Source organism: Rhinoraja longicauda, chromosome 13 (assembly GCF_053455715.1).
Source record: "Rhinoraja longicauda isolate Sanriku21f chromosome 13, sRhiLon1.1, whole genome shotgun sequence".
NCBI lineage: Eukaryota > Metazoa > Chordata > Chondrichthyes > Rajiformes > Arhynchobatidae > Rhinoraja > Rhinoraja longicauda.
Window position 1 is genome coordinate 14,676,029 of NC_135965.1, and position 13,866 is coordinate 14,689,894.

Consider the following 13,866-nt stretch of genomic DNA (forward strand, 5'->3'; position numbering starts at 1 on the left):
AAGGCCAATGAGAGAGAGGTTTATGGATTAACGTGACTCTGATCATTGCAGATTAACCATGTCGGTTGCAAAGGGGACCAAAATCAAACTGAAGACACATTAGCTATGGTTCTATGGCAACACTTGCTTCTTAGTCATTAAAGATGTAGGTTCTAGTCCGAAGAAGGGTCTGAAGCAGTCTGAAGAAGGGTCTCGAACCGAAACGTCACCCATTCCTTCTCTCCAGAGATGCTGCCTGACCTGCTGAGTTGCTCCAGCATTTTGTGATACTTTAGGTTCCAGTCCCATTTAGGATACTTGAACATCAATTGCTGCAGTACACTGACTTTTTGAGATAAAGAGAAGAGAGGAATGGTTCTGACAGGATTGCTCTAAGAAGAGCTGGTACAGACACAATGGATCAAACTAGCTATTTTCATGCTGCAACAATTCATATTCTAGTATAAACAAAAGCGTGAATGCAAGGTAAAATGTAAATTTGGATTCACCCCTTATGTCCCTTGAAGGTCACCTCAAACAATGATGACAAGAAGATTCTACAAATACTACCAACAACCGACATTAAGGCAACTCCTTTAATAAAGAACACAGACATGATTTAAAAAATATTTTGCCTGATTATCATAGCAACAAAGGAAGCCCATTGGCCCACTGAGACAGCTGGATCTATGTAGGCCAACAGTCCTATTTGTCTGAAGAAGGGTTCCGACCCAAAATGTCCCCCATTCTTTTTCTCCAGAGATGATGCCTGACTCACTGAATTACTCCAGCACTTTGTGTCTATCTTCGGTCCTAGTTCTCCCTTCCCCCACTTTCCCACAGAGCCGAGCAACTTATTCTGTCTCAGGTGCCTATCCAATATACTGCTGAAGCTATTAAATGATTCTGCTTCCACCACCCCTGAAGTAAGTGAATTTCAGATCGTAACGACAGTCTGAGTAAAAGTGCTTTAAATCACATCCTCCATGTATCTTTTGCTAAGATTCTGTAACTGCTCCTTCAGCCATCCACTACCAGGGCAAACTTCCTTCTATTTTCTGATTTAAATCTGCAATTTTGTACACTTGTTAAGGACAAGGTATCATCATTCAGAGGCAACTGACTTACCTGAAAACATCATCATGTGTTGGAAGTTCCAAGGAATCCTCCTTTTCCGTCTCAGGTTCAGCAGAAAGGTCAGAGGGTATATATTACAAGCACGCCCCACAAAGATAGCGAGCTATTGAAGCCATACGTTAAGGAAAACAGCAAATATATCAGCTAATATATATTTAGATTACAGTTTAGATTTTTAGAATACTTAGTATGTTACAAACCAACAATACCCATCGCACTGAACCAAGACGTTTCTGTGAACCTTATTTCATTAAAGGAACATTATAACTCCAAGTAATTGTTCAGACAAGAACAATGCCCCTTATACGTTATCTTCAGATCACTTTAAAGGTCAAACTACTGAAGGAAAAATTACTGGAATAAATATAAAGAATAGAAGTTCAGGGAATCTGGAAATCGTGAAAACCTGCAAAGATTAATTTGAGGAAATTGCCTTTTATTCTTTATTTTACTTATTTGTTTATGGGATATGTATGTTGGGGACAATATTAGGTTTATTGTCCATCTGAAAATGCCCCTGAACTGAGGTTGCTGTTTAGAGTCAACCACCTTGCTGAATCTGAAGTCACATTTAGGCCAGCTTCCTTCCCTTGCATGACATTATTGAACCAGATGGGCACCATTGTTACCTTTACTGGTGCCAGCTTTTCATACCAGATTTATTTAATTACGTGACATTACACTCCACTCCTGTTGTGGTGGGATCTGTACTTCTATCTCTGGGCTGAATATTGGTCCAGCAATTAGCCAGGGTTCCAGAAACAGAGAATACGTGACAATCAGAACTCCATGATTAAATAATTGAGCATCCTGCAGTCAAGGAACCAGCTGCCTGTTCCACTCGTAAACATCCTTAGCTCAGCAACATTCAAAGCTTGCGGCAGTAGGTCTATCAGCTCTTAATAGTTCTGTAATGATAGGTGCTGGAAAGTGGGGTAGTCTTAAAATATGTTAAGAATTCAACCTGGAACTTCTCCATTAGCATGCATACTGCACTGTAAGAGAGAACAGTGGAGGCATGGAGCACAGCGACAGTGTTGCTGCCTTACCGTGCCACGGACCCGGGTTCGATCCTGACTACGGGTGCTATCTGTATGGAGATTGTACCTTCTCCCCGTGACCTGATTAAGAGGCAGGAAACATGTTCCCAATGTTGGGGGAGTTCAGAATCAGGGGCCACAGTTTAAGAATAAGGGGTAGGCCATTTAGAACGGAGATGAGGAAAAACTTTTTCAGTCAGAGAGTTGTGAATCTGTGGAATTCTCTGCCTCAGAAGGCAATGGAGGCCAATTCTCTGAATGCATTCACGAAAGAACTAGATAGAGCTCTTAAGGATAGCGGAGTCAGGGGGTATGGGGAGAAGGCAGGAATGGGGTACTGATTGAGAATGATCAGCCATGATCACATTGAATGGCGGTGCTGGCTCGAAGGGCCGAATGGCCTACTCCTGCACCTATTGTCTATTGTCTATTGACCTGCAAGGGTTTTCAAAAGATGTACAGGTTTGTAGGCTAATTGGCTTGGTAAAATTGTAATTTGACCCTAGTGTGTAGGATAGTGTTAATGTGCGGGGATTGCTGGTTGGCGCGAACTCGGTGTGTCGAAGGGCTTGTGTCCGCGCTATATCTCTAAACTAAACAAAACCTTTTACCTAAATCCAACACAATTCTATTTGAAGAGTTTTCATAAAAGAGGTGTTTACATTCAGACATGGATAGGGCATTGGACCGTTCAAATGTTTGGCCGCTCATTAAGTCTACTCATACCTTCGGGACACCTCCCTGGCAACCTCTTACTCACTTAATGCTGTACACCAGGAAGCTGCCCTGTGTGTCTCTTGCCTCCAGAAGTCTATCCCTTTGCCACTGTCTATCCCTTCCCTCCATCCCACCCCACCCCACCATCATTTGGCATGCATGCATTCTTTGCTTGCGCTCTGTAGCAGCTGTGCTTGTTAGTTATAGCGTAATATGAACCTTTAAAGGCTACTTTTTAAAGTTAAGAATTGTGAGGAATAGGATCATTGACATAGGGAATTAGAAACCTCAAGTTGTTGTTCCTCGAGCAGAGAAGTATAACGTGAAGTTAACAAATTGAGCCATTTTTCAAACTTCTTTGAAACAGTGTTAGGGAGAGAGCTAACATCATTTAGTTTAGACAATAGACAATAGGTGCAGGAGTAGGCCATTCGGCCCTTCGAGCCAGCACCGCCATTCAATGCGATCATGGCTGATCATTCTCAATCAGTATCCCGTTCCTGCTTTCTCCCCGTACCCCCTGACTCCGCTATCTTTAAGAGCTCTATCTAGCTCTTTCGTGAATGCATTCAGAGAATGCATTGAATGCATTCAATGGCAAGAATATCCTTCCTCAAATTTGGAGACCAAAACTGCACACAGTACTCCAGGTGCGGTCTCACTAGGGCCCTGTACAACTGCAGAAGGACCTCTTTGCTCCTATACTCAACTCCTCTTGTTATGAAGGCCAACATTCCATTGGCTTTCTTCACTGCCTGCTGTACCTGCAGGCTTCCTTTCAGTGACTGATGCACTAGGACACCCAGATCACGTTTTACGTCCTAACTTGCCACCATTCAGATAATAATCTGCCTTCCTATTCTTACCACCAAAGTGGATAACTTCACACTTATCCACATTAAACTGCACCTGCCAAGCATCCGCCCACTCACACAACCTGTCCAAGTCACCCTGCAACCTCATAGCATCTTCCTCACATGGGACAGAAAAAATTCTAGGCCAATTAATTATGTGCATTAATCTGTTCAAATTATATTTAGCATGATGTTTCTCACATACAGTGCATTACTGTACTCAGGTTTGGACTAAAGCAGTTAAATATTATGAACAAGAACACAAAATGCTGGACATTTTTAATAGGTCAGGTAGCAGTTGCAGAGAGAAAAAAAGTCAATGTTAATGTTTCTAGTCCATGACCTTGCATCAGATGGTTAGGCAGGTTTCTAACTGAAGGGTGTTCACTAATAATTATGTGGATGGCAGCTTCACACCATTGGGTCCTCAGCTATGCTATAATGTTTTCATTATTTTTTATCTAAATCAGGTTCATTCTTGTGCTGTTAAACAGACAGGTAGACACAAAATGCTGGAGTAACTCAGCGGGTTAGATTTTTTTTTAGATTTAGAGATACAGCGCGGAAACAGGCCCTTCGGCCCACCGAGTCCGCGCCGCCCAGCGATCCCCGCACATTAACACTATCCTACACACACTAGGGACAATTTTTACATTTACCCAGTCAATTAACCTACATACCTGTACGTCTTTGGAGTGTGGGAGGAAACCGAAGATCTCGGAAAAAACCCACGCAGGTCACGGGGAGAACGTACAAACTCCGTACAGACAGCGCCCGCAGTCAGGATCGAACCTGAGTCTCCGGCGCTGCATTCGCTGTAAGGCAGCAACTCTACCGCTGCGCCACCGTGCACCAGGTTAGGCAGCATCTCGGGAGAGATGGAATGGGTGATGTTTCGGGTCGAGACCCTTCTTCAGACTGATGTCAGGGGAGGGGGCGGGACAAAGATAGGATGTAGTCAGGAAGACTAGTGGAAGAACTGGGAAGGGGGAGGGGATAAAGATGGAAAGCAGGGACTATTGGAAGTTAGAGAAGTCAATGTTCATACTGCTGGGGTGTAAACTACCCAAACAAAATACGAGGTGCTGTTCCTCTAATTTGTGCTGGGCCTCACTCTGACAATGGAGGAGGGCCAGGACAGAAAGGTCATATTGAGAATGGGAGGGGGAGTTGAAGTGTTGAGCCACCGGGAGATTAGGTAGGTTCAGACGGACTGAGCGGAGGTGTTCAGTGAAACGATCGCCGAGCCTGCGCGTGGTCTCGCCGACGTAGAGAAGTTGACGCTTGGAACAGCGGATACAGTAGATTGGGTTGTTTACACCTCAGCGGTATGAACATTGACCTCCAACTTCAGATAGTCTCTGCTTTCCCTCTCTATCCCCTCCCCCATCTCCCACTAGTCTTCCTGTCTCCGACTACATTCTCTCTTTGTCCCGCCCCCTCCCCTGACATCAGTCTGAAGAAGGGTCTCAACCCGAAACGTTACCCATTTCTTCTCTCCCGAGCTGCAGCCTGAACCGCTGAGTTACTTCAGCATTTTGTGTCTACCTTCGATTTAAACCAGCATCTGCAGTTTTTTTCCTACACTGTTAAACAGACATCCGCTTATATCCCATGTGAAGGTGTATTCAGCACGATGTCTTTAAGATCCTCTACATCTCACCCCAGTTGCCGGTAATATCGGCCAAGCTAGAAACCATCCTTTTTTTTTGCCTTTAATTGATCCCGTACCAGTCCTCAGATTTTGTTACATTTCAGCAATTGAATGTTGAAAATCAGAAGCTGTTTGTGCTGGTAGAAATGACAAATTATGTTGATCCCTGAATTTTAATCAAGGTTAGAATTTATTGGCAATTTCTTTGGTGCGCTGCTTTCTTAAACCACTGCAGTCTGTGTGGTAATGAATAGAGTCCCCAGATTCTGCCAGATGAATGAGGAAGAAACCAAGATATATTTCCAAGTAAGGATGGAATGAGGCACGGAGGGGAACGCGTTGGTAATAGTTCTGCTTCTGCTTCCCATGCTTCTGCTCCTGGCCCTTCTGGGCGGTAGACATCAAGAGGTTGGGAGGTGCTGCTGAGGAACCTTTGACAAGTTTATATAGTGAACAAAGTGGGAGGTGTGTATATGGAACGATCTGTTAGAGGAGGCAGGTACAATAACAACATTTAAAAGACACTTTGACAGGTACATGGATAGAAAAGTTTTAGAGGGATAAGGGCCAAATGCAGGCTGGTGGGACTAGCGAAGATGGGGCATCTTGGTCGGCATGGACAAATTGGGCCGAAGGGCCTGTTCCGTACTGTCTGACTCGATGATACTAATTCTGTAGATGATGCACACTGTAGCTGTGGTGGATTGGTGATGGGAGAAGGGAATATTCTGTGTGGAAAACTGCTCAAACTAAGCTCTGACCTGGAAGCTTCTGAGTGTTACTGATAAGGTGTGAATGCAGGCAGGTGGATTCATTAGATTCCCGACACGCTCCGTTGAGAGTGAAATAGATTTAGAAAGATTAGACATCCACAATAAGGCTAGCTAGCCTTTGACTTGCTGATTTCCACAAACTTAAGTAGCTAGCCCAGCTGTTTCTTGTCAATGGTGACCAGAAAATTGATGATGAGCAACTTGACAATGGTAATGTTGTTGAGTGCCAAGGAGAAATAGTTAGACTCTTTTTGTTGGAGATGGTCACTACTGCCATTTGGGTGGTACGAATATTATTTGCCATTTGATCAGAGCATGCCTCACCATTGTCCAGATCCTGGGCACAGAGAGCTTCACTACTAGCAAATATCCCCAAATATAACCTTATTAAGACGCATGGAAATCCTGCAATGATGCCCATGGATTGACACGATTGATAGCCAACAACTTCAACTTCCTACCCTTGGGCTGAGCTGCCACACATCTGTGCAATGTTTTCCCCTTGACCTCCACTGACTTCAGTTTTACAAGTACTTATATCCTGATCTCATACTTCCTCAGATCTGGCTTTGATATCATTTCAGTTTACCACTGGAACCTAAAATGATGATTTGTGAGCAGGTTATTGAGAAAAAAGTACCAGCTGATTACACTATTCACATCTTCCTCCATCTCCTTGTGAAGAAGGAAAATCCATGTTCTCCAGAGATGCTGCCTGACCAGTCGAGTTACTGCAGCACTTTGTGCCTTAAAAAAAGTATTGAATGTTACCAACCAATTTAACTATGTTACAGCAGAATGTTACTCATGTCTTGGCAATAAGGTGACGGATGTTCAACCCTCTAATCATGAGATATGATTTGCTCTTGCCCATCCCAGCACTTCTTCTAAATGTTGTTCAACATGAAGTACAGAATCAGCACTTGAAGCAAGGCAGGAAATAATCAGGAAGAGGTTTCTTTGTCCCTGTTCAGCCTGAGCCATGAGGTCTGGAATCAATGCAGAGGGTTCACAGGGCTCCTACCTCCCCAAGGTTGCCACGGTAACATTGCATTGATAACTACTCCCGACGAAAAATGAGTGGACGTGATTAGTTGAGAAAATTGAGTTGAGATCAGTTTAGTTTAGTTCAGTTTAGAAATACAGCGCGGAAACAGAAACTTCGGCCCAACGAGTCCGCACTGATCAGAGGTCCCAAATACACTAGCACTACCCTACACACCAGGGACAAAATACAGTTTTTTTAAAAACCGAAGCCAATTAACCTACAAACCTGTACGTCTTTGGAGTGTGGGAGGAAACCGGACCCAGGGAAAACCCACACGGACACGGGGAGAACGAACACACTCCTTTCAGACGGCACTCATTGTCAGGATCCATGTTGCTTCACCATGTCACCCTGTAAGCTTGAAGGAACATAAAGGTTAGGAGCAAGAGTATGTCACTAGTTGAACCATTGCAGAAGATCGACCTTGGCTTCAGCTTCACTTTCTTGGCTGTTTACTACGATCGTCAGTGACCATTAGGTAAAGACCAAAAGAATCAGTCTGTCCTGACCAGGTGCATATTCAGTGGTTCATCCACCAGAATTTAGGATGAGGGAATTGTAAAGATTTAGAATATTTAGATAGAAAAAAAATTACCCTAAATGGCTGACTCTTCATTTTAAAACATTAGTTGTAGACTTCTCCCAAAATGGAAACATCCTCTCAACATTTTGCAGGAAAATAGGCTGGGATAACTGTCCTTGCATCACAACTTGGATCAAAGTTGAGGGAATATGATTAATCTATATGGACAACGTTTTTTTTGAAAAAGGCACAGTGCTTACATTCAAAATCAAGAGCTAAATTCATCTCTCTCACACATTTTATACCTGTGGACAGGCACCCTTTGAAGTCATGATTTTATAATACATTTGCAAAGTGAACACAAATATTGAGCTGAGGAAAAGCTGGAAGTTGAAAGTGGATGAAGACCGAGAGGAATTGACTGCAAGATAATTCCTCCACCTCTGCCTCGTGATGATAAGGACAGGCTCACACTGATTACTGTTCAGTTGCAAGGGATTCACTTTAAAAGGAAGATGAGAAGAATATGGAATTTATTAAAAGCAGTCTCAGGTCTATTTTGTGCCATTGGAGAGATTTCTTATGTTAAATATCATTCCACATTCTACCAAGACACTATTCATTTAAGATTTGATTCTTTACAGTACCTCATGCAGTCATTAGGATTATTTAAAACAGTTTGATACTTAAGTGGAAACGGCTTGATATTCCCAAAAGCTGCTTTTGCTTCCAAACTGAAATACATTTCTGCATTTTGGAAGTATATTAATTATTGAACGACAGAGGTCCAAGACTCACTGGGTTCTCCTTTATCTATCCTAATGGTCACATATTTGCTACTGCAGTGCAACTGGTGACTTATTCATTGGAATCAATCTCAGTTTGTCAGTCAGGAAAGGGCATGATGCAGGATTTGGGCCTGCACTTACTGGAGTTTAGAAGGGTGAGGGGGGCCTCATTGAAACTTTGGCCTTGATAAGAGTGGAGGCGGAGAAGATGTTTCCACTAGTGGGAGAGTCTAGAAGCAGAGGCCATATCCTCAGAATAAAAGGACGTAACTTTGGAAAGGAGATGAGGAGGATTTTCTTTAGTCATAACCCAAAGTCACCTGCCCTTGACAAGTTTATCATTCTCAGCACATGTTGCGACGAGCAGCACTGTGGTAAAGTAAGTGCCTTACAGCGCCAGGGACCCGGTTTCGATCCTGACTACGGGTGTTTGTCTGTACGGAGTTTGTACAATCTCCCCGTGACCTGCGTGGGTTTTCTCCAAGATCTTTGATTTCCTCCCACACTCCAGACATACAGGTTTGTAGGTTAATTGGCTTCGTATAAATGTAAATTTGTCCCTAGTGTGTGTAGGGTAGTGTTAATGTGCAGGGATTGTGGGTCAGTGCAGACTCGGTGGGCCTAAGGGCCTGTTTCTGAACAAAACTAAACTAAACTAAATTTAAATCACTCATATCCCATGTCCCAAAGTGTTTATTTTTAAAAGATATTTATCCAGTTTACAACCTGGATGATTCAATACTACACTCTGCATCTTGGGAGCTGTTCCACTGATTGGCCAATTGGTCACCAAAACACTGAGGGCATTTTAATCCCCAAGGGCAAGCTGGAATGTCCGTGGTGAGGAGAGGGCTGTTACTCAAGAGAGGGAAGTGTATCTCCTTCTCTATCTTTACAGGGCTGGATAATGGGTGGGATAACCCATCTGTTCTCCATGGACAGTCTATCATTTAAGTATTTTAATTAATCACCATCTTTAAATTTCAGCTATATTAGACTGAACATCTTGGGCTTAGTTACTTAGTTATGAAGCAAAGATAAAGCAAAATTATGTTTAAAGATCATGACTAGTTCTTTTCATTAAAACTAACTTTTGGACTATCTCAAAATCATTCTCCCCTTTCTTTTTCCACTGAGTAGTACATAGAACAGCACAGGACCAGGCCTTTCAGCCCAGAATGTCTGTGCTGAACATAATGCGAAGACAAACTCTTATCTGCCTGTACATAATTCATATCCCTCCATTCTCTGTATATCCATGTGCTTATCTAAAACTCTCTGAAATGCAACAATCATATCTGATTCTATCACTACCTCGACAGCATCTTCCAGACACCCATCACCTTCTATGTAAAAAAAACTTGCCTTGCACATTCCTTTAAACTTTGCCCCTCTCAACGTAAAGCTGGCTTTGATGTGTCCAACCGGGGAAAAATGGTTTGGAATGGTATGATAACACGCAATATAAAAACGCTAATCCTGATAAGTGGGTGGAACAACTGCTACCTTGGACTAAAGTGGCATGCAATAAAACTCTTTGTTTAGCCAACAAAGAAACAAAATTATTCTGGGACTTTGTGGATTACTTTTAATTATAAAAAATACTCTTTCAAAATGTTGCCCTGGGAATTTGATTTAAACAATGCATCCACTGAGCCAGGCATTGTTATTTCTCCATTCTGAACTAATTACTGTTCAACACCACAGCTTTCGATACAATGGATTGCTCACTTTATGACAACTGCACACACAAGCCAGAGAAAAGAAACACCACTATTTTCCAGCGACCCTGGCCCCTGACACTGAAAGGGTCAAATCAGAAATAATCCGAGTCACTATGAGGGGAGGCTCATAAATCAGGTCATAGCTTTGGTCTCCAAAGCAATTACAAAGTGGCTGATAGAAATATGAATCTTCTTGCATGAGAATAACTAAGCTGATTTAAAAAAAAAAAAATCTCTAAATGAGGCAACTATCTGCTAAATGTCTCTCAATAACTGATACAAAGTGAAGTGGATTTTTGAATAAAGTTCCTGATATCTTTCTTTCTCCATCTGTGCAAAAAATCACCTTGAGATCATAAACCTAGCACGTTTGAACACACAGAATTTAACATTGTGGATTCACTTTGTCTTTGTCCAAACTTTGGCTGAAGAGAACATTATGACCACTGACAGGTGAAGTGAATAACATTGAATATCTTGTTACAATGGCACCTGTCAAGAGGTGGGATATATTAGGCAGCAAGTGAACAGTCAGTTCTTGAAGTTGATGTGTTGGATGCAGGAGAAATGGGCAGGAGTAAAGACCTGAGCGACTTTGACAAGAGCCAAATTCTTATGGCCAGCCGATTGGGTCAGAGCATCTCTGAAACAGCAAGGCTTGTGGGGTGGTACCGGTCAGCAGTGGTGAGTACCTACCGACAGTGGTCCGAGGAGCGACAAGCCACAAACCGGCGACAGCGTGTTGGGCGCCCAAGGCTCATTGATGCGCGAGGGCAGTGATGGCACCAGGATGCACTGTGGGAAGATGACAAGCCAGTGGAGGGAGTGTGATGCTCTGGGCAATGTTCTGCTGGGAAGCCCTGGGTCCGGCCAATCATGTGGACGTCAATTTGACACGTGTCACCTACCAAAACATCGTTACAGACCAGGTACACCCCTTCATGGCAAAGGTATTCCCTGATGGCAGTGGCCTATTTCAGCAGGATAATGCCCTGCCACACTGCACACATTGTTCGGGGATGGTTTGAGGAACATGATGATGTGTTCACGGTGTTGCCCTGGCCTCCAAATTCTCCAGATCTCAATCCGATTGAGCATCTGTGGGAGGTGCTGGATCGACGTTCCATGGCGACGCCACCTCGCAACTTACTGGACTTGAAGGATCTGCTGCTAATGTTTTGGTGCCAGATACCACAGGACACCTTCAGGTTTAGAAATTTTTGCAAAGTAATTAAAAAGAAATAACTGAAATATCACATTTACATAAGTATTCAGACCCTTTACTCAGTACTTTGATGAGGCACCTTTGGCAGCGATTACAGCCTCAAGTCTTCTTAGGTATGACGCTACAAGCTTGGCACACCTGTATTTGGGTAATTTCTTCCATTCGTCTCTGTAGATCCTCTCAAGCTCTGTCAGGTTGGATGGGGAGCGTCGATGCACAGCTATTTTCAGGTCCCTCCCGAGATGTTCGATTGGGTTCAAGTCCGGGCTCTGGCTGGGCCACTCAAGGACATTCACAGACTTGTCATGAAGCCACTCCTGCGTTGTCTTGGCTGTGTGCTTAGGGTCATTGTCCTGTTGGAACGTGAACCCCCACCCCAGTCTGAGGTCCAGAATACTCTGGAGCAGGTTTTCATCAAGGATTTCTCTGTACTTTGCTCCGTTCATCTTTCCCTCGATCCTGACTAGTCTCCCAGTTCCTGCCGCTGAAAAACATCCCACAGCATGATGCTGCCACCACCATGCTTCACCCTAGGTATGGTATTGGCCAAGTGATGAGCGGTGCCTGGTTTCCTCCAGAAGTGACGCTTGGCATTCAGGCCAAAGAGTTCAATCTTGGTTTCATCAGACCAGAGAATCTTGTTTCTCATTGTCTGAGAGTGCTTTGGGTGTCTTTTGACAAACTCCAAGTGGGCTGTCATGTGCCTTTTATTGAGGAGTGGCTTCCGTCTGGCCTCTCTACCATAAAGGTCTGAATGGTGGAGTGCTGCAGATATAGTTATCCTTCTGGAAGGTTCACCCATCTTCACCCATCGGGTTTCTGGTCACCTCCCTGACCAAGGCCCTTCTCCCCCGATTGCTCAGTTTGGCCGGATGGTCACCTCTAAGAAGAGTCCTGGTGGTTCCAAAGTTCTTCCATTTAAGAATGACAGAGGCTACTGTACTCTTCGGGACCTGCAATGTTGCAGAAATTGTTTTATACCCTTCCCCAGGTCTGTGTCTCGACACAATCCTGTCTCTGAGGTCTATGGACAATTCCTTTGTCTCACGGCTTAGTTTTTGCTCTGACATGCACTGTCAACTGTGGGACCTTATATAGACAGGTGTATACCTTTCCAAATCATGTCCAATCAATTTAATTTACCACTTGTGGACTCCAATCAAGTTGTAGAAAAATCTCAAGGATAATCAATGGAAACAGGATGAACATAAGCTCAATTTTGAGTGTCATAGCAAAGGGTCTGAATACTTATGTAAATGTGATATTTCAGTTATTTCTTTTGAATTACTTTGCAAAAATTTCTAAACACCTGTTTTCACTTCTTCATTTTGGGGTATTGTGTGTAGATTGATGATAAAAAAACATTTTTTAATCCATTTTAAAATAAGACTGTAAAGTAATAAAATGTGGAAAAAGTGAAGGGGTCTGAATACTTTCTGAATGCACTGTATATCTTTCCAAAAGGGCAAATAAAGAATCATAAGACCACATGCGGTTCAGTCAAAGGATACAAAGGCTCCAAAGATGAAGAGGGCATTGAAGATGTGGTTCTGGTAGGTGAACAGGGCAACTCCCATGTAACAGAAGATGAAGTTCTCAGCCATAAAATTCATAAATTCAAAAAGCTGCAAAACACAATGTTTAATTTTGGTTACATCCAAGAAAAACATCAAGAACACAAGAAAATCAGAGATATTCAACTGGTCCCTCAAGCCTGCCCTGTTATTTGAATATCTGCCCAGGCCTAATTTCTACTCTGTGCTGGTTCCACAAGGCCCTCAATTCATTAATATCACCTCTTCTTTAAACACCTAGCTCCTCCGTGGTAGAGAATTCCACAGGTTCAACACTTTAAGTAAGCAGAAATTCCCCTGCAACTATGCTTTAAATGATTGCTCCCTTAACTACTGGAAACATCTCATATCAAGATTGTCACACCCCTTATCATATCATATCATATCATATCATATCATATACAGCCGGAAACAGGCCTTTTCGGCCCTCCAAGTCCGTGCCGCCCAGCGATCCCCGTACATTAACACTATCCTACACCCACTAGGGACAATTTTTTTTTTTTTTACATTTACTTAGGATTGTGTAAGTTTCAATAAGATCATTCCTCATTCTTCTGAAGAATACAAGTCTAACTTTTTCTATCCCTTGCGACAGGACATCCCTCCCATTCCAGAAATTAGTCCAGTACATCTTTTCTGGATCACCTCCATATTCTAGTGTTCCTTTAAGTAGAAAGATCAGCACTGCATACAATACTCCGATATTATATCAGCCTCCAATTGCAAAAATATTTCTCTATTTTTGAAACACCAAATCCCTAGCAATGAAGGCTGAAATTATGCTTGTTAATTAGCAGCATTACTTAGATTTTGCACCCTTCATGATAACC

The 13,866-nt window shown here is 43.0% G+C and overlaps 1 protein-coding gene across 1 annotated transcript in view; it reads right to left on the reverse strand.

Annotated features, from left to right (window-relative positions):
• The window catches only part of LOC144599474 (sodium/hydrogen exchanger 9-like), a 411,061-nt gene that overhangs the window by 165,736 nt on the left and 231,459 nt on the right, over positions 1 to 13,866 (reverse strand). Inside the window, exons 10-11 of the mRNA XM_078410426.1 lie at positions 12,974 to 13,087; positions 1,108 to 1,219 (exon numbers count right to left, since the gene is read on the reverse strand). Coding sequence (XP_078266552.1) covers positions 1,108 to 1,219; positions 12,974 to 13,087 — 226 coding nt within the window. The remainder of the gene's footprint in view (positions 1 to 1,107; positions 1,220 to 12,973; positions 13,088 to 13,866) is intronic.